Source organism: Salmo trutta, chromosome 2 (assembly GCF_901001165.1).
Source record: "Salmo trutta chromosome 2, fSalTru1.1, whole genome shotgun sequence".
NCBI classification, from domain to species: domain Eukaryota; kingdom Metazoa; phylum Chordata; class Actinopteri; order Salmoniformes; family Salmonidae; genus Salmo; species Salmo trutta.
In genome coordinates, this window is record NC_042958.1 from 73,093,227 (window position 1) to 73,120,648 (window position 27,422).

At 41.6% G+C, this 27,422-nt stretch overlaps 1 protein-coding gene across 4 annotated transcripts; it reads left to right on the plus strand.

Annotated features, from left to right (window-relative positions):
* Positions 1-347: 347 nt before the first annotated feature.
* On the plus strand, positions 348-27,422 carry LOC115162780 (inhibitor of nuclear factor kappa-B kinase subunit alpha). 4 transcript variants are annotated; one of them, XM_029714215.1, is made up of 21 exons: positions 349-1,231; positions 1,420-1,511; positions 2,978-3,095; positions 7,537-7,606; positions 7,879-7,967; positions 8,066-8,155; positions 8,247-8,371; positions 8,457-8,564; positions 10,513-10,648; positions 10,848-11,048; positions 23,034-23,136; positions 24,708-24,831; positions 24,987-25,138; positions 25,294-25,355; positions 25,488-25,597; positions 25,690-25,739; positions 25,856-25,964; positions 26,091-26,238; positions 26,808-26,899; positions 27,021-27,120; positions 27,206-27,364. In XM_029714215.1, exons 1-21 carry the CDS (start codon positions 1,127-1,129, stop codon positions 27,281-27,283), a joined length of 2,262 nt encoding a protein of 753 aa, XP_029570075.1. In that variant the 5' UTR covers positions 349-1,126; the 3' UTR covers positions 27,284-27,364. The 4 variants fall into 4 exon arrangements, with proteins under 4 accessions (XP_029570084.1, XP_029570075.1, XP_029570069.1 ...); XM_029714209.1 differs by having other exon boundaries at positions 350-1,231; positions 1,417-1,511; positions 27,206-27,422; XM_029714219.1 differs by lacking the exon at positions 23,034-23,136 and having other exon boundaries at positions 350-1,231; positions 1,417-1,511; positions 10,848-11,058.

Sequence of the window (27,422 nt, forward strand, 5' to 3'; positions counted from 1 at the left end):
TTTGATGAACAAATAAAGTTTTATATGTAAGATGGCTAAATAAAGAGCAACATTATTGTTGATTATTATATTATTATTTGTGCCCTGGTGCCCTCTTTATCACTTCCCACGATCCGGGTTGTGACAAACTCCCACTCATTCTTATGTTTAATAAATGTATTGTATTGTATTGTATTGTGTGTGTGTGTGTGTGTGTGTGTGTGTGTGTGTGTGTGTGTGTGTGTGTGTGTGTGTGTGTGTGTGTGTGTGTGTGTGTGTGTGTGTGTGTGTGAATGTTTGCAGGGGTACAGGATTATTCAACTTTTGGGAACCACTGTAGATTGTAGGGTATTTGTTTATTTATATTTTTTCAAGCAAAGTATAAGGGAGTTATACTCCAGTCTAGTAGGTGGCGGTAATGCAACATTTATTGGATTCTAACCGCCGTTAAACCTTATCGAAGAAGAAGCAACAGCAGTCGCTTTTGTGGACTCTTAGGACATAGCTAATATTACCACTTTGTTTCATTTTAGCGTGGAACAAAAATACCGGTAGCTAATTAATCTAGAAATGAATTACGATCAACGGTGTTTTATATCTTTCCGTTATTTGTTCTAGATGGTTTTATTGTTGTATTCAGCGCTAGCGCCATTTGGCTAGCTAGTAACGTTAGCTAACGCGTTAGTGAAAGAGTTTTGACAGGACAACTAGCTAGTTCGCTTACGTTATCTAGCTAGCTACATAGTTTACGTCTTGCTTTGCGAACTCCACCTGGCAAGCTAGCCACTCCGGTCCACTGTGGAACTAGGACACCTGATAAACGACATGGTTGTGGGCATACAGGCATATCCAGCAATTTTATTGTTCTGTCAGCCTTCCTGCCTTAGTAAGTTGCAGAGTTGTTGGAGCGCTAGAGAAGGCCTTTACTAGCACACCTGATAAAACTGATTGAACTGATCAACTAGACATGGTCTTAAGTCGGAAGCGTCATAGCTGAATCTGGTGTGTTAGTGCAGGGCTGAAAAAAAAGTCCTGCACACTCCCGTTGGAGACTACTCCGGAGGCTTCACAGCAAATGTCACGTGAAAGTCATTCTGTCCAGAGTAACTAAAAGATTACACTCTCGAGCCCTCCACAGCTGAGAGGGATGGAGAAAGTCCCGGTCAAACAGAGCCAAGTGTGTGGGCTGTGGGAGCTGAAGGAACAGTTGGGGACCGGAGGGTTTGGACACGTTTACCTGTACCAGCACCTGGTGAGTCCGGATCATGTGACTACACACATACACATAAAGCCAACATTATCTTCTGAGATGCTCAGCAGGAATGCAACGTGTGTGTGTGTGTGTGTGTGTGTGTGTGTGTGTGTGTGTGTGTGTGTGTGTGTGTGTGTGTGTGTGTGTGTGTGTGTGTGTGTGTGTGTGTGTGTGTGTGTGTGAAGGAGACCTCAGAGAAGATAGCAGTGAAATTGTGTCGTCTGGAGCTGAACTCAAAGAACAGAGAACGCTGGAGTAGAGAGATACAGATTATGAAGAAGTGAGTGTAACACCTACGCATCTAGTAATAACCACACAAACACTGTCAGAACTGGGTTCAAATACTATTTAAAATAATTTCAAATACTTTAGCTGTACTTGCCTGCTGCACATATATCACTCCAGTGTAAATTGCTAAATTGTAATTACTTCGCCACTATTGGCCTATTTATTGCCTTACGTCATTTGCACACACTGTATACAGATTTTTCTATTGTGTTATTGACTGTACGTTTATTCATCCCATGTGTAAATCTGTGTTGTTTTTGTCGCTTTGCTTTATCTTGGCCAGGTCGCAGTTGTAAATGAGAACTTGTTCTCAACTGGCCTACCTGGTTAAATAAAGGTGAAATGAAAAAAAAGGAACCAATAAAACCTCAAACTGCAAACCCAGCTCACATGGCGCTCCAGAGAGGTATCCTACAAAGCAAGCTAGATCTACTCAGGTTTTTCTAAATCTAACCAGCTTGACATTCAGGCTGCATCCGTAGTACGACGGTGGATATTGCTCATCCGCTTGCCTCTAACTCTAGCAGGTTTGTAACTGCGTGTAGCACATGGCTAGTCGAATGCCGAACTCTTCATTGAGACTATGCTAAAAACGTCAAGCCATGGACGAGTCAGTCAGTGCCACATTTCCATTTGTGCCGAAATCAAAATGAAAGAAAAGAGTGTGCAAAGCTGTCATCAAGGCAAAGTGTGGCTATTTGAAGGATCTCAAATATTAAATATATTTTGATTTGTTTTACACATTTTTGGTTACTACATGATTCCATATGGGTTATTTCATATTTTGATGTCTTCACTATTATTCTAAATAGTAAAAATAAAGAAAAACCCTGGAATAAATAGGTGTGTCCAAACTTTTGACCGGTACTCTCTCTCTCTGTGTGTGTGTGTGTGTGTGTGTGTGTGTGTGTGTGTGTGTGTGTGTAAAAAAAATTCTCCCCAATTTCGATCTTGTCTCATCGCTGCTACTCCTCAACCTGCTTGGGAGGTGAAGGTAGAGACATGCTTCCTACGAAACATGACCCCCAAGAAATTGTCGTAGTTTGACAACTCTGTAAGCTTCAGAAATGAAATCAAACTGAACCCTTTATATTTTCCAGTGATGAAGACCATAGATGTCTCCTGGTATGGTGGGGTATGCAAAATGGGTTAACTTTGAGCACCTTTTGTCTCCTGAATGTTTTGTCATTCAGGTCCAATATGTCACTTTCTTACTTCTTCCATTGGCAAACATGTATGGAAAGTTGTTTAAATCTAAAGGGATGCTGTCAAAATGTGATTGAATTCGAACAGATTTGCTCCATAGAAGCATAAACACAGGGATCCCATGGATAGAGCGTACAGTAACTATAGAACATCTTTTGCTGCTCTTGACTGTCACCTTCTTTGTCCTTTTCTCCTGTGTCCTACTTCCTTGTCTTGACTCCTGACTCCTATCTTGTCTCCTTGCCTCTTCAGGTTGAGCCATGATAATGTGGTGAGAGCCAGGGAGGTTCCAGAGGAGATGAGTTCTATAGCGCTCAATGACCTGCCACTACTGGCCATGGAGTATTGCTCTAGAGGAGACCTACGCAAGGTACACGCACGTGCACACACACACGCACACACTTGCAGTGATGCCATGTGTAGAGTACCTTCAGAATGTATTCATACCCCTTGACTTTTTCCACATTTTATGTTTTTAGAAATGTTTACAAATTAATAAAAAATGAAAAGCTGAAATGTCTTGAGTCAATAAGTATTCAACCTATTTGTTATGGCAAGCCTAAATAAATTCAGGAGTAAAAATCTGCTTAACAAATCGCAATACGTTGCGTGGACTCGCTCTGTGTGCAATAAACATGTTTAACAACTACCCCATCTCTGTACCGCACACATACAATTATCACTAGGGTCCCTTAGTCGAGCAGTGAATTCCAAGCACAGATTCAACCACATAGATAAGGGAGGTTTTCCAATGCCTCCCCAAAGAAGGGCGCCTATTGGTAGATGTGTAAAGAAATTTAAAAGCAGACATTAAATATCCCTTTGAGCATAACGCAGTTATTAATTACACTTAGGATGGTGTATCATTACACCCAGTCACTACAAAGATACAGGCGCCATTCCTAACTCAGTTGCCGGAGAGGAAGGAAACTGCTTAGAGATTTCACCATGAGGTCAATAGTGATTTTAAATCAGTTAGAGTTGAATGGCTGTGATAGGTTAGTATTGTAGAGATTTCTCCTAAATGACAGAGTGAAAAGAAGGACGCCTGTACAGAATAAAAATATTCCAAAACATGCATTCTGTTTGAAATAAGGCTCTAAAGTAATAGTGCAAAAAAATGTGGCAAAGAAATTGTATTTTTGTCCTGAATACAACGCGTTATGTTTGGGGCAAATCCAACACATCACTGAGTACCACTCTTCATATTTTCAAGCATGGTGGTGGCTGTATCATGTTGGGTATACTTGTCATCGGCAATGACTAAGGATTTTTTTTGGGGGGAATGAAAAGAAATGGAATAGAGGTAAGCACAGGCATCATCCTAGAGGAAAACTTGGTTCAGTCTGCTTTCCACCAGACACTGGGACACATTCACATTTCATCAGGACAATTACCTAAAACACAAGGCCAAATATACACTGGAGTTGCGATGCTCCTGAGTGGTGTCATGACATTGCCCTCTGGGTTTTCTATGCACCATCCCCCTACCTACCTCCCCCCACCCAGGCCCTGTGAGAGGGGTCGTAAAATTCCAAAGGGGAATGTCCTGCCTCACAGGCCACAGTATAAAGAGACAGAGTGTTTTCATGGAGAGAACAAAGGATTCTTCCACCTCACAGAATTGGAGAACCAAACGACATTTATGTCCTGGAGAAGGTATAAAAGATCGGTGAAGAATCCAGCTACGAACTGGTCCACTTGGTACAATTTTGTGAGGCTCATTAGAGAAAATATGGCCATATTACCATACTACAGTTTATATACTAGCCTCAGCTAGGGGAGTTACATCTAAATGGTTGTATCAAATGTATTAATAAGGATGAAGCTATTTGGAGTATGTTGAGACGCTATGTACTGATGTTAATGTGAGAGAATTGTATTTCTGTTCAAAAGCTTAACCTCTCTGGCGCATGTGGGACGAACTCGTCCCACCTACGTAACAGCCACTGAAATCCAGTGGTGCGATTTTTGAATCGTTAGAAATACTATTACTTCAATTTCTCAAACATATGACTATTTTACAGCTATTTAAAGACAAGAATCTCGTTAATCTAACCCCACTGTCCGATTTCAAAAAGGCTTTACAACGAAAGCAAAACATTAGATTATGTCAGCAGAGTGCCCAGCCAGAAATAATCAGACACCCATTTTTCAAGCTAGCATATCATGTCACATAAACCCAAACCACAGCTAAATGCAGCACTAACCTTTTATGATCTTCATCAGATGACACACCTAGGACATTGTGTTATACAATACATGCATGACTGTTCAATCAAGTTCATATTTATATCAAAAAACAGCTTTTTACATTAGCATGTGACGTTCAGAAAAAGCATAACCCCCGCAAACTTCCGGGGAATTTACTAACAGTTTGCTAAATTACTCACGATAAACGTTCACGATAAACGTTCACAAAAAGCATAACAATTATTTTAAGAATTATAGATACATTACTCCTCTATGCACTCTATGTCCGATTTTAAAATAGCTTTTCGGATGAAGCACATTTTGCAATAATCTAAGTACATAGCCCGGCATCACAGGGCTAGCTATTTAGACACCCACCCAGGTCAGCCTCCACCAAAATCACATTTCCTATAAGAAAAATGTTCTTACCTTGCTTGTTCTTCGTCAGAATACACTGCCAGGACTTCTACTTCAATAACAAATGTTGGTTTGGTCCCAAATAATCCATCGTTATATCCAAACAGCGACGTTTTGTTCGTGAGTTCTAGACACTATCAGAATGCAACATCACGGTCTCGCGCATGGCGCATTGGCGTGACAAAAAAATTCTAAATATTCCATTACCGTACTTCGAAGCATGTCAACCGCTGTTTAAAACCAATTTTTATGCCATTTATCTCGTAGAAAAGCGATAATATTCCGACCGGGAATATGCATTGAGCCTAAACAGCCAAATTAAATTTCTCCTCAGGAGCGAATCGTGCACGCGCCTCATTCAAAGGTCCTCTGATCCGCCACTTACCAAAGGCGATAATGTGTTTCAGCCTGAGGCTGCCTCGTCAACCTTCAGGTATTTCCCGGGTTCTGAGAGCCTATCGGAGCCCTGGGAATTGTCACGTTACAGCTAAGATCCTTACTTTTCAATAAACAGATGCAAGACGCACGACTCCTTGTCAGACAGGGTACTTCCTGCATGAAACCTTGTCAGGCTTTTGCCTGCCATAGGAGTTCTGTTATACTCACAGACACCATTCAAACAGTTTTAGAAAATTCAGAGTGTTTTCTATCCAAACCTGAACAATAATATGCATATTCTAGCTTCTGAGTTGGTGTAGGAGGCAGATAAAAATGGGCATATATTTTTTCCAAAATTCTCAATACTGCCCCCTATCCCAAACAGGTTAACTAAGTCATCGGCACGCCCCCAGGAACACAGACAGGACAAGGCGTCATGTGACAGCCTGTTCTATGTTCAGTATAAAACCCCCACCTAGAATTTCTTTCGGGAGACCAGCTTACCTCAGAAGAGAGAGCCAAGGTTTGACCATGCATTCCTCTACTGAAGTTTAACCATACCACGTGGTTAAACTTTTAGACTATCGATACCGACAGAATAATAACAAGTCTTTGATATTAATTAATAGTCTGCAGCTAGAAATTCGATATCATTGAACGCAAAGACCGACGAAACATCCATTCTATAACGACATTAATGAATGTCGCTTTGAAAGATCCATTCTAACCGAGAGAGAACGCGGACAAAAACTCTCCAACAGGACAAAAACTCTCCAACAAGGATCCCGACGACACACTGAGCGTAAATATATATTGATTGCAATTGTTCCCGAATGAGTGAGTGTTCATGTGCAAAGGATTAGCATATCAATTGTTTATATTTATCAACTCTGTTGTGCCTTCTCCGCTGCCCCCAACCCCTTGTTTGTTTAACAAGCCGTCATGCTGGTTTAGCCCACTAGGGCACATTACTCTACCATTTCTTTGTGACGATAACTACTGTTTGTATGCTTTCTGTGAATTACTTTGTTTAGTAAATAAATGATTTTAAGACAATTGATGTATGGATGACTTAGTGAAGACTGGGTTCGTGCACATAACAACAATTTACGACGTTTGGAATGAGACTGGACGAGGTAAAGAATACACCATTTAAACCAGAAGATAATCGGTCAGATACTATAATATAATGTTATAATATAGGAAAGTTATATTAGGAAAATTCCAACTTTGTAATCTGAATATTTTCCTTGGTGCCCCGATCTCCTAGTTATTTACAGTTAAACGATTAATCAGTTTAATTGCGTAATAATAATTACAGGGAGTTATTTGATAAATTTGTCTTCAGTTTAATGGTGCCAAAAGACACGACAGTGGCCTAGTTACAGTTTTCACTTAAATCGTCTTGAAAATCTATTGCAGGACTTGAAAATGGCTTTCTAGCAATGATCAGCAACCAACTTGACAGAGCTTGAAGAATCTTTATAAGAATAATGGGCAAATATTGTACATTCCAGGTGTGCAAAGCTCTTAGAGACATACCCAGAAAGACAGCTGCCAAACGTGATTCTAGCATGTATTGGCTCAGGGGGTTTAATACTTATCTACTCAAGATATGTGTTTTATTTTTTTTATTTATTTTTTTTACATTTTTCTTCCACTTTGACATTAGAGTATTTTGTGTAGATCTTTTACCAAAAATTACATTTTAAATCCACTTGAATACCATTTTGTTGCACAACAAAATGTGGAAAAAATCAAGTAGTGGGAATACTTTCTAAAAGCAATGAATTGTATGTGACTGTTTTTCCTGATCCCTGTAGCTTCTGAACAAGCCAGAGAACTGCTGTGGACTGAAGGAGAGTCAAGTCCTGTCTCTACTCAGCCATGTTGGTAAGCTAGCCCCTTATAGTGAAATACACTCGTTCATTCTAGAGGGTGCTTTCCAGGAGTGTATTCATTAGTGTACACCAAAGCAAAATGCTTTGCAAAATTATTATTTTTAACAAACAAGTGTTGCTTGTTGGGTAAAGGTATATTACTCCCTCTGTTTTGGCCCATTTACTTCTGTTTGGTTCCAGTTGAGGCTGGTACATTGATACTTTGCAAGCACCATTTGGGAGTTTCTTTTCATTTGAGGTAATGTATCATTATTGTACACACAGGGTCTGGTATCCAGTACCTCCATGAGAATAAGATCATCCACAGGGACCTGAAGCCTGAGAACATCGTACTGCAGGAGGCCAGTGGGAAGGTGAGTGCACACACACACAAACAGGTATTTGGAAACTCAAATAAGTATTGGTGCTGTCCATCTCTCCTATCTTTCCCTCTTTCCATTTATCTCTCTAGTTTGTCCATAAGATCATAGATCTGGGTTACGCTAAAGACTTGGACCAGGGCAGTCTCTGTACATCCTTCGTCGGAACTCTGCAGTACCTGGTGAGACCAAAACGTTTTTTATACACTGACAATATATGCTTTTGAATCTATTTCCAATGGGAATTGTGTGTTACGTGTGTGCGCGTTTTAGGCTCCAGAGCTGTTTGAGAATAAGCCCTATACTGTGTCAGTGGACTACTGGAGTTTTGGAACCATGATCTTTGAGTGTACCTGTGGCTTCCGCCCCTTCCTTCACAACATGCAGCCGGTTCAGTGGTGAGTGAGTGTCTGTCTGTCACAAAAATAGAAGGCAAATAATTGTATGTTCTTGTAGAACCAGTTAAAGTGTGTGTGTGTGTAGGACCAGTAAAGTGCGCAACAAAGGTCCCAAGGACATCATGGCTGTAGAGGATATGAATGGAGAAGTGAGATTCTCTACACACCTACCCTACCCCAACAATCTGAGCAGGTACACATGCACACACACATCACTCATAGTGGTCCTGTATGGCTCAGATGGTAGCGCATGGCGCTTGCAACGCCATGATTGTGGGTTTGATTCTTTGGGCCACCATGCATAAAATGTACAGTACCAGTCAAAAGTGTGGACATACCTACTCATTCCAGGGTTTTTCTTTATTTTTACTATTTTCTACATTGTAGAATAATAGTGAAGACATCAAAACTATGAAATAACACATTAAATCATATAGTAACCCAAAAAAGTGTTAAACAAATCAAAATATATTTGAGGTTCTTCAAAGTAGCCACCCTTTGCCTTGATTGACAGCTTTGCACACTCTTGGCATTCTCAGTCAGCTTCACCTGGAATACTTTTACAACAGTCTTGGAGTTCCCACATATGTTGAGCACTTGTTGGCTGCTTTTCCTTCACTCTGCGGTCCATCTCATCCAAAACTATCTCAATTTGGTTGAGGTCAGGTGATTGTGGAGGCCAGGTCATCTGATACAGCACTCCATCACTCTCCTCCTTGCTCAAATAGCCCTTACATAGTGTGGAGGTGTGTTTGGGGTCGTTGTCCTGTTGAAAAACAAATTAAAGTCCCACTAAGCGCAAACCAGATGGGATGGCGTATCGCTGCAGAATGCTGTGGTAGCCATGCTGGTTAAGTGTGCCTTGAATAAATGTCTTGGTTTGCCGGATCTCTCTCGGTGGACAGAGCCGCCTTGTGAAGGGAGTTGGGCATTTTCGCGGCACGCTTGTAAGGCTCTGATTGTCCAAAATGGTTCCGACAAAGTCTAATATTGTTGTCCTTCTTTGTAGTTGTCCGGTATCTGGTGACTTGTCTTGTTGTCCTGAACAGAACTACTTAGTTTATTTTCATTCTATTTGCTCCTCAAGATGCTTATTTGAAGATAGGCTAGCCAGCCAGTTCGATGGTTCCCAGTGGGGTGATGAGAGTAGCGTAATACGATGGTTTGAGCAGAATAGTAGGATGGTCCTTCTTGAATTCGCTTTCGAAGATACTTTAGCTGCCCTAAGCAATCAGCCGTACCAGTGATTGTCCAGGAGGTGAGTTTATAGTCTCTACCTTGTGTTGAGATTCAAAGTTCAAACAACTTTAAACGTGTGGCATTTCCGTCAGGCTGACACACTCTCTGACCTCACTCGGGCGTGACTTGTCACTGCAAAGTTTATGTAAAACAATTATCTCTTATCAGTCCCACCAGGATTCTGCGATCGCATAATTCAATGCAAAATCAACATATCTGCGCATATTATGCGAGAGTTTGCAATTTTGACCAATCCCTGCACTTTTAGCACATAAAAGGGTCCAATTAAACCAGGTTTGTAATTTTGACCAATTACTGCACTGTTACCGTGGAAAATGGCCCAATCCAAAAACACGTCAACAAAGTTTTCTCCCTGGCCTGTCAGCGTATTCATGTCAGAACAGTTCCCACAGCAGCGGCAGATCACCATGACTGAATTGGTAACAGGGAAGACTGTGGCAAGCGCTGAAAGATCTGACCTATTTGGATCCTCACAGGATAGTCATGACAATGCCAAGAGTGCGCAAAGCTGTCATCAAGGCAAAGGGTGGCTACTTTGAAGAATCTCACATTTATTTAGGTTACTACATAATTCCCTTTGTGTTATTTCATAGTTTTGATGTCTTCACTATTATTCTACAATGTAGAAAATAGTCAAAATAAAGAAAAACCCTTGAATGAGTAGGTGTGTCAACTTTTGACTGGTACTGTATGTGCATGACTAAGTCGCTTTGGATAAAAGTATCTGCTAAATGGAATGTACAGTATATTATTGCATTATATTAGTAGCAGTTTTCTGAACTTGTGATCCCATCTATTTAAAGTTTTGTTTTGTTTTTGCTCAATGCGTTACCTTTTTTATGTGAGGAAAATGTTACTTTTTCGTGTTTGTCTGTGTGTAGGTCCCTGTTAGAGCCAGTGGAATCTCTGCTACAGATGCTGTTGCTGTGGGACCCTGTGACAAGAGGAGGAGTGACAGACCGTGACACACACACACCCTGTTGCTACACTACCCTACAGAACATACTCAACATGAAGGTACACACACACTACAATGCTTGAAAACAACTTAGCAAGTGGTTGCGGAGCTAGCAAATTCAGCCTGAATGCAAGGGACTGTTCAATCTTATTAATTGGATAGTAACATGAGCCTCTGGGGGTTATTTCCTTTTAAATTGATGTGACTAATGGTCTTGTCAAACAAATCCATATAATTATGCATATGTGTGCATTCTAGGTGATGCATGTGTTGGACATGACGTCGGCCCAGCTCCACTCCTTCGTCCTTGGCAGTGAGGAGGGGTTACACTCCCTGCAGCAGCGTGTGGAGACACACACCCACACACACATCCCTCCGCTCAGCCAGGAGCTGCTGTTGGAGACTGGAGTCTCCCTGGACCCCCGCAGACCACCAGCACATTGCCTCCCTGATGGACCGGTACAAGCTCGTGCGTCCACACACCAGACGGGTTCAAATACTATTTAGGGTATTTCGATTACATTTTACATTAACATTATTGTAATTTAGCAGACTCCTATTCAGAGCGATTTTAAAATTAGTGCATTCATCTTAAGATAGCTTGGTGGGACGACCATACATTTCAGTCATAGTAAGTAAAAAAAAATAAAAAAGGAATCTAACATTTGGAAGCAAGTAGTTAAGTATCGGAATCTATTTGGAAATACTCAAATGCACAGTGTATATACAAATATTTAAATACTCTCATGTATTTGAAACAGGTCTGTTTGGTATTTTAAACAATGTTTTGGAAATAAGAATTAGAACATTTCAAAAAGTACGCTATTTATAGGAAAGTATTTAAAAATACACCTAAAATAAGTATTTAAAAATATAGCCACAAGCAGCAATGAATGGAGTTTGGATGACAAAAAGGACACAAGATCAGATAGATAACAAAGCAAGCACTCTGCACATAAAGATCGTTGCTACATGATAATCAGTGAAAACTTTACCATGTTTATCTCTCAATACCAGAAGGATGACACAAGTGAAGTTTAGTCTAGTGCTGTAGATTGGCTGCAGCAACAGGTAATCATTCTTAGTCATGACTTCATGTATTGAGTTTATATATCAATTCAGGGGTCAATTTGACTAATGGTTTATGTTAAGATATTATTTTTGCGTTAGTGTATTGCAGTGGCTGTCGGTGACGTTTAAGATGATGGAAGACAATTTTTTTTTTTATGAGCATGGCATTATTTCTATTACAGCATACTGGATGACTGTCATTTTTATTCTATTCACCCAGCTCAATGTAACATGGATAGGTTTAGGCCACAACATGATACTTCAATTGTCCCTATACCGGTCATGATGTTTCTACAACTAAGCCTATGAATGAAAGTTTACAACGCAGGTGCACAGGTCGAGAGAAATTTGAGGAATCAAGGTGACAGTGACACATTCAATACCGCCTTGCATCCTCTCGCCTGCATCTAGCTGATCTAGGGTGTAGTCATTAGTCCAACAGTTACAAACAAGACTTTCTATTGGACAAATACAGTTATGTTTATCCCTGTTTCGTTCCATTTGCTTCCGTTTTAAGAATTTTCTTTCAACAGAATTGGTGGAATGAATACACCCCTGATCACACACAAACACTGTTCACTTTCATAGCAGCCACATTCAAACAGCATGTTCATTTTGCTCGTTGAATAATTCCTTCTTGCATCTACACGTTTTCTTCTGCTCACCTTTTCCCTTTGCGTGTATACTTCAGTGCACAACATATCAGTGCACAACACATCAGCTATCTGTGACCAGGCAAAAAAACCTTTCCAAGCCAAACCGTCATACCGTAACTGCTAACTGCTACACACAGCCTACATCGTTGTCACCATATTAGCTAACGTCATAGTCAAAAACGCTACTAGAAGTAAGGCGTTAGTAAACTCGCTACAATCATGCAGTACAGTGCACAGTCAGCAAGCAGTTTAGCTTATCTTGACTTGTAAGTGTTTCATTGTTGGATAGCCAGCTAGCTATCCAACAATCATCCTTCTCTGTTTGAGTAGGCTAAACTAGCTAGCTGCATTTGCTAGTTAAGTGAAAAAAATAAGAAATATAGCTAGCTCTCGCTTCATTATTAAAGAAATTGATTTGTTCAAAACTGTTCAACTTTCTCTTTCTCTCTCTGAGTCAACTACTCACCACATTTTATGTACTGCAATGCAAACTAAACTCAGCAAAAAAGAAATGTCCCTTTTTCAGGACCCTGTCTTTCAAAGATAATTTGTAAAAATCCAAGTAACTACACAGATCTTCATTTTAAAGGGTTTAAACACTGTTTTCCATGCTTGTTCAATGAACCATAAATAATTAATGAACATACACCTGTGGAACGGTTGTTAAGACACTAACAGCTTACAGACGGTAGGCAATCAAGGTCACAGTTATGAAAACTTAGGACACTAAAGAGGCCTTTCTACTGACTCTGAAAAACACCAAAAGAAAGATGCCCAGGGTCCCTGCTCATCTGCTTGAATGTGCCTTAGGCATGCTGCAAGGAGGCATGAGGACTGCAGATGTGGCCAGGGCTGTAAATTGCAATGTCCGTACTGTGAGACGCCTAAGACAGCGCTACAGGGAGACAGGACGGACAGCTGGTTGTCCTCGCAGTGGCAAACCGCGTGTAACAAAACCTGCACAGGATCGGTACAAATGAACGTCACACCTGCGGAACAGGTACAGGATGGCAACAACTGCCTGAGTTACACCAGGAGCGCACAATCCCTCCATCAGTGCTCAGACTGTCCGCAATAGGCTGAGAGAAGTTGGACTGAGGGCTCGTAGGCCTGTTGTAAGGCAGGTCCTCACCAGACATCTCCGGCAACAACGTCACCTATGGGCACAAACCCACCGTCACTGGACCAGACAAGACTGGCAAAAAGGGCTCTTTACTGACGAGTCGCAGTTTTATCTCACCACGGGTGATGGTCGGATTCGCGTTTATCGTTGAAGGAATGAGCGTTACACCGAGGGCTGTACTCTGGAGCGGGATCGATTTGGAGGTGGAGGGTCCGTCATGGTCTTGGGCGGTGTGTCACAGCATCATCGGACTGAGCTTGTTGTCATTGCAGGCAATCTCAACGCTGTGTGTTACAGGGATGACATCCTCCTCCCTCATGTGGTACCCTTCCTGCAGGCTCATTTTGACATGACCCTCCAGCATGACAATGCCACCAGCCACACTGCTCGTTCTGTGCATGATTTCCTGCAAGACAGGAATGTCAGTCTTCTGCCATGGCCAGCAAAGAGCCCAGATCTCAATCCCATTGAGCATGTCTGGGACCTGTTGGATCGGAGGGTGAGGGCTTGGGCCATTCCCCCCAGAAATGTCCAGGAACTTGCCTTGGTGGAAGAGTGGGGTAACATCTCACAGGAAGAACTGGCAAATCTGGTGCAGTCCATGAGGAGGAGATTCACTGCAGTACTTAGTATCTGGTGTGGCCACCAGCTGCATTGACTGTTACTTTTGATTTTGACCCCACCCCCCTTTGTTCAGGGACACATTATTCCATTTCTGTTGTCACATGTCTGTGGAACTTGTTCAGTTCATGTCTCAGTTGATGAATCTTATGTTCATACAAATATTTACGCATGTTAAGTTTGCTGAAAATAAACACAGTTGACAGTGAGAGGACGTTTATTTTTTTGCTGAGTTTAACTGTAGCTTATGCTTTCAGTACTAGATTCTTTCACTGATCCTTTGATTTGGTGGATAACGTGTCAATTCATGCGGCAAGAGCTCTGATAGGTTAGAGGACGTCCTCTGGGAAGTTGTTATAATTATTGTCTATGTTAGGGGGTGAGAACCATGAGCCTTCTAGGTTTTGTATTGAAGTCAATGAAACTACCTGTCCTCCGGCTACACCATGGTGCTACCCAACAGAGTGCTGTTGAGACTACTGTAGACCTTCATTGCAAAACAGCGTTTTAATCAATTATTTGTTGATGTGAATTTATTTACTATAGGTTTGTCTAAAAAGGATAACTTTTTATTTTTATGTTTCACTCATTTTATATATGTTTTCTCCTTCCACTGGTGTATTGATATATTGCGGTCATATTTGAATTCTGGGACTTTAGTGAATTGCCTTAATTGTGTACACACTTGAGGCTAATTAATTGAGTCTGACTCCATATTTGGAACCTAATCTGATTTTTGCATTAACATATGTGCTAACTTTCATCTATAGGTATAGTGCAGCCATATTTGAATGCAGCAACATCGGCAAAAACTCCAAACCGTTAAAGACTAATGAGTGTAAATATATAATCTGAAGTGAGTTTGACATGCGGTTCATGAGGAGAAGAGGATTGTAGATGATTTTGAGCATTAACTTTCCACAGTGGAGATGATTTACAGGGGACTAAATGGACACACAAAATCATTTTTGCAAATCTTTTGTCCAATCCCTAAGCTTTTCTCAAAGTAAGTTTGGGCCTACATTCCAAATTTGGTGTCATTTGGTCCTATGGTTCATGGGAAGATTTTAAAAAAGTATTTTTAGTATATTTTAGCATTAATGCTTCATGTAATGGTATAGTGTGGCCATCATTGAATGCATCAATGTTATTTTCTCAAACGCTTTAGGGACTATTGTGATAAGAACATATTTGTCTATGAGAAGATTGTTCCCTAAAAAAAAAAAAAATCAGCACTCAGCAAATTTCAGGTCCGCTGAGCACAAACTTGAATGTTGTAAAAATTCTGTGCGACTTTGGCACGTGTTTAATTTGAGCATTGAGGCTGTACCTGCTTTAAGTTAGTTTTAACAGTGGCCAAGAAATGCACTGCGGCTATTTGATCATAATGTAGGCCTACCAGAGTGGCTTACCATTAAAAACAATGGAGAAAAAGGCCTCCCATTTAAATTTTAACATGGAAATAGCTGTTCTATCATTCAACCTACGGTAGCAGCAAATGTGTGGTTTTCAATGTAGGCCTACGTTCCATGAGACTTTTGAAAAAAAATATGCAGGGCTTGACATTAACCTGTTTATCCACTTGTCCTTTAGATAAGGTAAATGTTTGATGTAAGAAACCACTTCAAAATGAAGTGTATTATTATTCCCATACCATTATTACAGAGAATCAGACACAATATGCTACCCTCTGCCTATTGGCTACTTAGCTTATTCAAGACCGTCTCAAAATACAACACAGCCACTTAAAAAAAAAGCTCTTTACCTGACTTGCGATTCAAAATGGCTAGAAATGCACCCCCCCCTCACCATTGTTGACTAGAAATTAGCTATAACTATAACTCAATAACTAGCAAAGAATATGAACAAATGTGCACAGGTGGCTACCTGCAGCTCTTGCTTTGATCTCAAAACAAGAGCATCTACTTGTGATGCTCATGCTATAAACACAGTCCAGTTCAAAGTGAATGGCACAGATCCATATATGACAATGGTCTATTTGCATATAGGCCTACCGCAGCTCTGACTGGTTATGACCCACCGGTCTGTGTAGAGTACGGGCATGTCAATACAATACAATCATACTCCAGTTCGCTCTGCCTACAAGAAAATCTCTTGCACAGTTTTGTATACTAAGTCTTCCATAGTTCGTTTTGTTTCGGTATGTTACATTGAAAGTGGCTAATATTGTGTTTATTTGAGCACAATTCCCACAGTAGAGTGAAATGTTGATAGTGTTAACTAAAGGGGAAAACTCTAGAAAGTTGAGTGAAGTTCAATCTCAAGTTTCTCTGCGGGAGCTGATTTTTCTGCGTGGCAGGGGAGCTGCGCACCCGCAGCTAAGAGGGAACATTGTTAATGACCCTAAAACGTTTCAAGTTGACAGGCTCCTAATAACAAATAATCAAATGCACATATTTGAACCCAGGTCTGACACACACACTAGGGTTGGAAAATATGACGATAGCATCATCTGACTGACAGTGATCATGGTGACTACATTGTGATGTGAGAGACGATGGTTTAGCCTATTTAAACTTGATTGGCGCAGCTCAGTAAAAAACGGACTCTTGCAGGGCAGCACACTAGTGGCATTCCGAATAATTTGCCTATTCATATTTGCTATAGCCTATTTCAATAAATATGTTATCAAATTGTATTTGTCACGTGCCAGACCTTAGAATGAAATGCTTACTTACGAGCCCTTAACCAACAATGCAGTTCAAGAAATAGAGTTAAGATCAAATTTTGTAAATAAAATAAAGTAAAAATGTTTATAAAAAGTATCATAATAAAATAACAATAACGAGGATTTATACAGTGAGTACCGGTACCGAGTCAATGTGTGGCAGTACAGGTTAATTGAGTTTATTTGTACATGCATGAAAGTATGGGTAAAGTGACTATGCATAGAATAAACAGCGAGTATCAGCAGTGTAAAAACAAGGGGGGGGGTGTCAATGTAAATAGTCCGAGGGGCTATTTCATTAATTGTTCTGCAGTCTTATAGCTTAGGGGTAGAAGCTGTTAAGGAACCTTTTGGACCTAGACTTAGCGCTCCGGTACAGTTTGCCGTGCGGTAGCAGAGAGAACAGTCTATGACTTGGGTGACTCGAGTCTTTGACCATGTTTTGGTTCTTCCTCTGACACCGCCTAGTATGTATGTATGTATGTATGTATGTATGTATGTATGTATGTATGTATGTATGTATGTCTAAACTTTTATTTATATATATATATATATATATATATATATATATATATATATATATAATACACACACACACACACACACACACACACAGGACCAGTCAAAAGTTTAGACACACCTACTCATTAAAGCATTTTTCTTTATTTTTACTATTTTCTACATTGGAGAATAATAGTAAAGACATCAAAACTATGAAATATGGAATCATGTAGTAACCAACTGTTGACTGGTACTGTAGGTCCTGGATGGCCGGAAGCTTAGCCCCAGTAATGTACTGGGCCGTACGCACTACCCTCTGTAGAGCCTTATGGTCGGATGATGAGCAGTTGCCATACCAGGCGGTGATGCAACTGGTCAGGATGCTCTCGATGGTGCAGCTGGAGAACTTTTTGAAGATCTGGGGACCCATGCAAAATCTTTTCAGTCTTCTGGGGGGGACTAGGTGTTGTCGTGCCCCCTTCAGGACTGTCTTGGTGTGTTTGGATCATGATAGTTTGTTGGTGATGTGGACACCAAGGAACTTAACTCTCGACTCGCTCCACTACATCCCGTCGATGTGAATGGGGGCATGTTTGGCCCTCCTTTTCCAGTAGTCCAGGATCAGCTCCTTTGTCTTGCTCACATTGAGGGAGAGGTTGTTGTCCTGGCACCACACTGCCAGGTCTCTGACCTCCCTATAGGCTGTCTCATCGTTGTCGGTGATCAGGCCTACCACTGTTGTCGTCAGCACACTTAATGTGTTGGAGTCATGTTTGGCCACGCAGGCATGGGTGAACAGGCAGTACAGGAGGGGCCCCCGAGTTGAGGATCAGCGTGGCAGATGTGTTGTTGCCTACCCTTACCACCTGGGGGCGGCCCGTCAGGAAGTCCAGGAATCAGTTGCAGAAGGTGTTTTGTCACAGGATCCTTAGCTAAGTGGTGAGCTTTGTGGGCACTATGGTGTTGACTACAGCTCAACGTTCAATCAATAGCATTCTCATGTAGGTGTTCCTTTTGTCCAGGTGGGAAAGGCCTGTGTGGAGTGTGATTGACATTGCGTCATCTGTGTATCTGTTGGAGTGGGTCTAGGGTTTCTGTGAGGATGTCGTTGATGTGAGCCATGACCAGCCTTTCGAAGATCAGATCAAATTTTATGACCAATATATGCAGAAATTTCCAAAGGGTATACATACTTTTTCTTGCCACTGTATGAGATGAGTAATGCAAGATATGTAAACATTGTTAAAGTGACATTATTTAAAGTGACTAGTGTTCCATTTATTGAAGTGTACAATTTCAAGGCAGTGGCTCGGGTGGTTGTTGTCCTTGATGATCTTTTTGGTCTTCCTGTGACATCGGGTGCTGTAGGTGTCCTGGATGGCAGGTAGTTTGCCCCTGTGATGTGTTGTGCAGACCACACCACCCTCTGGAGAGTCCTGCGGTTGTGGGCCGTGCAGTTACCGTACCCGGCGGTGATACAGCCCGACAGGATGCTCTCAATTGTGCATCTATAAAAGTTTGAGGGTTTTAGGTGACCAGACAAATTTCTTCATTTCAGTTTGTCGGTGATGTGTATGCCGAGGAACTTAACTTTCCACCTTCTCCACTGGTGTCCTGTCGATGTGGATCGGGGGGTGCTCCCTCTGCTGTTTCCTGAAGTCCACAATCATCTTCTTTGTTTTGTTTTGTTGAGTGAGAGGTTATTTTCCTGACATCACACTCCGAGCCCTCACCTCCTCCCTGTAGGCTGTCTCATCGTTGTTAGTAATCAAGGCTACTACTGTTGTGTTATCTGCAAACTTCATGATTGAGTTGGAGGCGTGCATGGCCACGCAGTCATGGGTGAACAGGGAGTACAGGAGCGGGCTGAGAACGCACCATTGTGGCACCCCCAGTGTTGAGGATCAGCGGAGTGGAGATGTTTCCTACCTTCACCACCTGGGGGAGGCCCGTCAGGAAGTCCAGGACCCAGTTGCACAGGGTGGGGTTCAGACCCAGGACCTCAAGCTTAATGATGATCTGGGAGGGTACTATGGTGATGAATGCTATTGTCAATGAACAGCATTCTTACATAGGTATTCCTCTTGTCCAGATGAGAGAGGGCAGTGTGATGGCGATTGCATCATCTGTGGATCTATTAGGGTGGTAAGCATATTGAAGTGGGTTTAGGGTGTAAGGTAAGGTAGAGGTGATATGATCCTTGACTAGTCTCTCAAAGCACTTCATGATGACAGAAGTGAGTGCTACAGGACAATAGTCGTTTAGTTCAGTTACCTTTTGCTTTCTTGGGTACAGGAACAATGGTGGCCATCTTGAAGCATGTGGGGCCAGCAGACTGGGGTAGGGAGAGAGTGAATATGTCCGTAAACACTCCAGCCAGCTGGTCTGCGCATGCTCTAAGGACGCGGCTAGGGATGCCATTTGGTTCGTCAGGAGTCAAACCTAACTCAGGTTTGATCACTAGTTTCTCCTTTCATCTGTGGCGCTGCTTTCTGTGCTAATCTACAAGTGCTGCGTTATATATGGGCTGCTTAATTAGCCATATACACTGAGTGTACAAAACATGTGCTCTTTCCGTGACAGACTGACCAGGTGAATGCTAGGGTCCCTTATTGATGTCAGACCTCTTCTGCTCCTCCGCCAAAAAGGAATATTAGAAAAGATTTGCCATTGCCTCTGCCCAGGCTTTCAACAACATTGTCTTTCATCATTTGATTTCGTGCTATAGCCCAACTGACATTTCAGCGGATAAATTTTTTTATAAAAATGAGGGGCGATAGCACCGTATATCACTGTTTTATCGGTATATAATCAGGAAAAAAGTTGACATCACCCAACCATAACACACATATACACTATCGATCAAAAGTTTTAGAACACCTACTCATTCAAAGGGTTTTCTTTATTTGTGCTATTTTCTACATTGGATGTCTTCACTATTATCCTACAAACTATTAAATGGCACATATGGAGGAGTCATGTAGAAACCCCAAAAATATAAATATATTTTATAATTGAGATTCTTCAAATAGCCACCCTTTGCCTTGATGACAGCTTTGCACACTTGGCATTCTCTCAACCAGCTTCATGAGGAATGCTTTTCCAACAGTCTTGAAGGAGTTCCCACATATTCTGAGCACTCGTTGGCTGCTATTCCTTCACTCTGCGGTTCGACTCATCCCAAACCATCTCAATTTGGTTGTGGTCGGGGGATTGTGGAGGCCAGGTCATCTGAAGCAGCACTCCATCACTCGCCTACTTGGTAAAATAGCCCTTACACAGCCTGGAGGTGTGTTTTGGGTCATTGTCCTGTTGAAAAACAAATGATAGTCCCACTAAGCCCAACCAGATAGGATGGCGTATCGCTGCAGAATGCTGTGGTAGCCATGCTGGTTAAGTGTGCTTTGAATTCTAAATAAATCACTGACAGTGTCACCAGCTAAGCTCCCCCACACCATAACATCTCCTCCTCCATGATTTACGGTGGGAAATAGACATGCAGAGCTCATCCGTTTACCCACACCGCGTCTCACAAAGACACGGCGGTTGGAACCAAAAATCTCCAATTTGTACTCCAGACCAAAGGACAGATTTCCACCGGTCTGATGTCCATTACTTGTGTTTCTTGGCCCAAGCAAGTCTCGTCTGATTAGTGGTGTCTGTTAGTAGTGGTTTCTTTGTAGCAATTCGATCATGAAGGCCTGATTCACACAGTCTCCTCTGAACAGTTGATGTTGAGATGTGTCTGTTACTTGAACTCTGTGAAGCATTTATTTTGGCTGCAATTTCTGAGGCTGGTAACTCTAATGAACGTATCCTCTGCAGCAGAGGTAACTCTGGGTCTTCCATTCCTGTGGCGGTCCTCATGAGAGCCAGTTTCATCATAGCGCTTGATGGACTTTGCGACTGCACTTTCAAAGTTCTTCAAATGTTCCATATTGACTGACCTTCATGGCTTAACCTCCCTGGGCAAGGTGGGACGTTTGCGTCCACAGCCAGTGGAATCGCGTGGCGCGAAATACAAATACCTCAAAAATGCTATAACTTCAATTTCTCAAACATATGACTATTTTACACCATTTTAAAGACAAGACTCTCGTTAATCTAACCACATTGTCCGATTTCAAAAAGGCTTTACAGCGAAAGCAAAACATTAGATTATGTCAGGAGAGTACCCTGCCAAAAATAATCACACAGCCATTTTCAAAGCAAGCATATATGTCACAAAAACCAAAACCACAGCTAAATGCAGCACTAACCTTTGATGATCTTCATCAGATGACACTCCTAGGACATTATGTTATACAATACATGCATATTTTGTTCAATCAAGTTCATATTTATATCAAAAACCAGCTTTTTTTTCAGAACTAGCATACCCACCGCAAACTTCCGGTGAATTTACTAAATTACTCACGATTAACGTTCACAAAATACATAACAATTATTTTAAGAATTATAGATACAGAACTCCTTTATGCAATCGCGGTGTCAGATTTTAAAATAGCTTTTCGGCGAAAGCACATTTTGCAATATTCTGAGTACATATCGCAGCTAGCTAATTTGACACCCACCAAGTTTGGCCCTCACCAAACTCAGATTTACTTCAACAACAAATGTTGTTTTGGTTCCAAATAATCCATAGTTATATTCAAATACCTACGTTTTGTTTGTGCGTTCAGGTCAGTATCCGCGCATTTCGTGACAAAACATTTCAAAATATTCCATTACCGTACTTCAAAGCATGTCAAACGCTGTTTAAAATAAATTTTGATGCTGTTTTTCTCGTAAAATAGCGATAATATTCCAACCGGGCGACGTTGTATTCATTCAAAGGCTGAATGAAAAAAATTGAGAATTCTCATGAATGCTCATCTCCAGTGTCACTGTTCTCAGCCTGACCACTCACAAAATCTCCTGCTGTTTTTCGCCCAGAGACAGGAGAGACATCATTCCACTTTCTGGCACCTTCTGAGAGCCAATGGAAGCCTTAGAAAATGTCACGTTACAGCAGAGATGCTGTATTTTTGATAGAGATGCCACAGAAGGAGAACAAATTGTCAGACAGGGCACTTCCTGTATGGAATTTTCTCACAGACACCATTCAAACAGTTTTAGAAACTTTTTAGAGTGTTTTCTATCCAAATCTACTAATTATATGCATATTCTCATTTCTGGGCAAGAGTAGTAACCAGTTTAAATCGGGTACGTTTTTTATCCGGCCGTGCAAATACTGCCCCCTAGCCCCAACAGGTTAAAGTAATGATGAACTGTTGTTTCTCTTTGCTTATTTGAGCTGTTTTTACCATAACATGGACTTGTTCTTTTACCAAATCGGGTTACAGTATTTTCTGTTTACCCCCCCACCTTGTAACAACACAACTGACTGGCTCAAATGCATAAAGAATAAAATAAATTCCACAAATTAACTTTTAAGAAGGCACACCTGTTAATTAAAATACATTCCAGGTGACTATGAAGCTGGTTGAGAGAATGGCAAGAGTGTGCGAAGCTGTCAAGGCAAAGGGTGGCTATTTGAAGAATCTCAAATATAAAATATATTTTGATTTGTTTAACACCTTTTTGGTTACTATGTGATTCCATATGTGTTATTTCGTAGTTTTGATGTCTTCACTTATTCTACAATGTAGAAAGAGACCCTTGAATGAGTAGGTGTCCTTAAACGTTTGACCGGTAGTGTACACACACCCACATCAAATCACTCACTCACTTGCTCACACACACACACACACACACACTGACATGTTTTCATTTCTCTCCAGCGAGGCTGGGACAGCGCCATAGTCTACCTGTTTGATAAGAGTCTGACTAAATACTCTGGACCTTTCACTGCCCGACCCCTGCCTGACAGCGTCAACTTCATAGGTAGGCATCACAACTACACTATCTCATAGGTAGGCATCAAAACTACACAACCCTCTAGGTAGGGCTAGGCGATTATGGCCAAAATATAATTTCACTGTATTTTTCAATTTTTTTATGGTATTTTTATGTTTTTGAATAATACAAATTCAAAATTTTGTTTTGAGTACTGCGTGACCCTGGGGTGACAACATATACATTCTAAGGGATTTCAATGGGTCTTCCTCCATTCGGATTTGTTTTATATTGTTCAATTAAACAAATGTTCTGCATTTTCATATTTGTTTTCCTGCTCATTTGAGATCATCTCCACACTGCCATGTAGGGCTACACGATATTGGCAAAAAAATCTCAGCCTGATTTTAAAAAATTAAATAAAATAGGTTTTACCAAATGTTGCAGTTGAGGTTTTGACTTTCGATTTAGATTAAAACACTTGGGTGAGCTATTGAAGTCATGGAAATATAATGATTATTTTAATTCTATAGTTAGAATATAATAGTAGGCACTTTGAATACTCTGTATGACATGACATTGAATTAAAGTGCCAGGGAGGAGTTATTGTGACACAGTAGGTGTTGGTCAATGTTTCCTACGGGACCCTATAGTCTTTGGCTACATTAAATGTTTTCTCTTAGCTACTTCATGTAGGTAACTTATTCCTGCTTCGCCTAATCCTCTTCGGTTTAGAAGATACTGTTACACAAACAACATGCTGATTTAGGCCTACACCATAACTGGTATCAGGCTGTATTAGCTAGCTATGTTTGCGCCGACTTGGTACATTTATTAGCTAGCCAGCTAACTAGCTATTAGCATTAGCAGCCAACAGGATTTAGGCACAACATGCTTAGAAAAGACAAACTAGCTGTTTGCAGATATTGTAATTATAGAGGTCTAGTGGATTTATAGTAAGACGCAAAGTGGAAACAGCATGGTTGTCATCAACATTGTTGCATGATATGCATTGACCATGCAGACTGAACGCAAGTGTGTCCTGGTCGAGCAACAACAACATGCGCTCCTTGAGTAACATGGGGCGGGGCTTGATCTGTGTAGAAAGCGTATATTATAAAAATGTACCTTACACACGGCGTATCACATTTAACAAATCAAACATTAAAATACCATTATAGAAGATAAAGTAAAAACCCAAACCGGTCTGTGCATCAATACCTGTATATTGTAAAATACGGTATACCACCCAGCCCTACCTCCTAGGTAGGCTTCACTACACAACCCCATCGGTAGGCATCACAATTTAACAACTCCATAGGTACTGTAGGCTCAAAAATCTGCCAAGACTATCACTATATGCTCTTCCCAATGTGAGTATTCCTTGATGCAGGGTAAAAATTGGGAAAAGCTAATAGCAAGTCTGGACAAAATTCAATTCTGTTAACCTTATCCCCAGGCTATTGACAAAGTGCAGATACAGTAAATGTCTGGGAATGATATTACAATTCTATTGAAGTTTATGTCTGTAAGCAGGAAGTCGCCCTGCTATGTATGATGATGTCATATTGCTGCTGTGTCTAAATGTGACTGTTCCTCGCTGTGCGTGTATGTGTTAGTGAGGGAGACGAAGACCCAGCTGCCTCTTGCTGCTCTAAGGAAGGTGTGGGGAGAGGCGGTTAGCTATGTCTGTGGTCTGAGAGGGGACTACAGCAGACTGTACCAGGGACAGAGAGCTGCCATGTAGGTGCACACACACACAAATGCAGCACAGACACACTTGTACACACTCACACATAAGCATGGCACAAACACACACATAAGCATGGCACAAACACACACACGATTGCCTTTCTGCCCTCACTCTCAACCTTGTGTGTGTGTGTGGGCACATGTAGGTTGAGTCTGCTGCGCTACAACACCAACCTGACGCGATATAAGAACGTGTTGTTTAGCCAGTCTCAGCAGCTCAGAGCCAAACTGGCCTTCTTCACCACCAGCATACAACAAGACCTACAGCACTACAACCAGCAGAGAGACACTGGCATCTGTAAGCTGTGTGTGTGTGTGTGTGTGTGTGTGTGTGTGTGTGTGTGTGTGTGTGTGTGTGTGTGTGTGTGTGTGTGTGTGTGTGTGTGTGTGTGTGTGTGTGTGTGTGTGTGTGTGTTGTACTGACTGTTTTATGAACTCTGACCAAACCTGTAGCCTCTGAGAAGTTGCTGAAAGCCTGGCAGGACAATGAACAGAAAGCTGCTGCCTTTACACAGGTACTATACTATAGTTTTGTATGACAGCTGTCTACTCTACCAACAGCTTCTGCTAGCATGTATTGGACTGAGAGAAGCATTTGATGGCATAGCTTCAGTGTCTGTGTGCATGCATCTGTATGTGTGTGTTAGGTATCAGAGGTGGGCTATCTGGATGAGGAGATAGTGTGTCTCCACTCTGAGATCGTGGAGCTGCAGAGGAGTCCGTTTGCCAGGAGACAAGCTGACATTATGGAACAACTGTAGGTGTCTCACATAATTCTACAGCTTTGAAAACTTTCCATGAAATGGACAAAGTATCGTTTTGTAAACAAATATGTTTGTGTGGTTTCAGGGAGGAGAAGGCCATTGAACTTTACAAGCAGCTGAAGGCCAAATGCAAGAGTGAGTAGAACCACTTCAGCACAATACTGATCTAGTATAGGCTGGTAGAGGTGTGTGTGTGAGAATGTGGATTCTCATTGGCTGTACTGGTTTTGTGTGGGTGTGTGTGTGCGCAGGTCCAGACCCCCCTCATGGCTACAGTGACAGTTCAGAGATGGTGAAGACCATTGTCCAGACAGTCCAGAACCAGGACCGAATCCTCAGAGACCTGTACACACACCTCAGGTACACACACACACTCCTCAAGTACACATGCACACACCTGTACACCTACACCCTTCTCTCTTTCTCCCTCCCTCTAGTAAGCCAACACCCTTTTCTCTTTCTCTCCCTCCGTCTCCTTCCCTCTAGTAAGATCTTGGAGTGTAAGTGTCGTATTGTAGCATTGTTTCCTAAGCTGGAGGGGGCAGTGGAAAGCATCAAGGCAGCAGAGGCTGCTGTCATGACTATGCAGATGAAGAGACAGAGAGAGTTCTGGCACCTGCTCAAGATTGCCTGTGTAAGTAAACGTGTGCACAAACACACAACTCGTGTTTATAGGCACACAGCCCAACAAACACCAGCAGTACAGTGTTATTACCGTTGTCATCAGTTGTCTTTACATGGTTGGGAAGGTTACTTTCTAAATGTAATCCATTAGTAACTAGTTACCTGTCCAAAATCGTAATCTTTAGGACTATCCAAACTTTGTAACGTAATCTGATTACTTTCAGTTACTTTTGGATTACTTTCCCCTTGAGACATAAGGATCCATCAAACGCATTTGGTGTGTCATCATAGTGGTCTCTGACTTGTGGTCAGACTCGCTCAATGGAACAAACTTAAACTAGCGCCTTTTTTCAATGCTGAATTTAATGTAATTGAGAACCAAAAGTGACATAATGTATTTTTTTTTTTCATAAACTTTTTAAAAGTAATCGGTGAAGTAATCAAATCGCTTGTCAAAAGTAACTGGAATCTGTTTACAAGTTAGTTTTTTTTGCTGATAATGTAACTGATTAGTTTGTTTTTTTGTAATCCGACTACAACCCGGGTCTTTACTATTTTATTATTTTATTTTGTGTGTAGGCCCAGAATGGCAGTCACAACTCTCTAACCCCCAGCTCAAATGCCTCTAGTCCCCCTCCTCTCACCATGAACCCACTAGGACACACACACAGGTAAGACCATACTAAGTAACTAACGTAGTAATGAAATATGATCTCTAAGACCACCCTCTACAGTTCTACCAAAGAGTAACAAATTACTAAATAACCCCCTTTGCACCATTCATGTTCTCAGTGAGTCAGTACGCCACCTACTGGATGAGAACCAGCGTTACCTGAGTCAGCTGTCCTCTCTACTGCAGGAGACCTCACAGGACAAAACATGCAGTATCATGGTGCGTCCACGAGACTTGGTTGTGTGTGGGGCGGGGGGGGGTTCTGTATGTATCCTGACTGACCCCTTGCCTATCTCCGATGCAGGACCAGGACTGGAGTTGGACTCAGTATGGATCTGTGGTTGACCCAACCCTAGAGACTCTAGACACACACACGCACTAGTAATGTGTGGGTTGACTCAAAATCCGCAGTCCCTGTGGTTATATCCACAGGGTGGGCGGATATAGGGTCATGAAATATTATGTGGATGAAGGGTGGGGGGCGGGCGGGTTGAATAAAGAGAAAATACATTTAAAAAAAA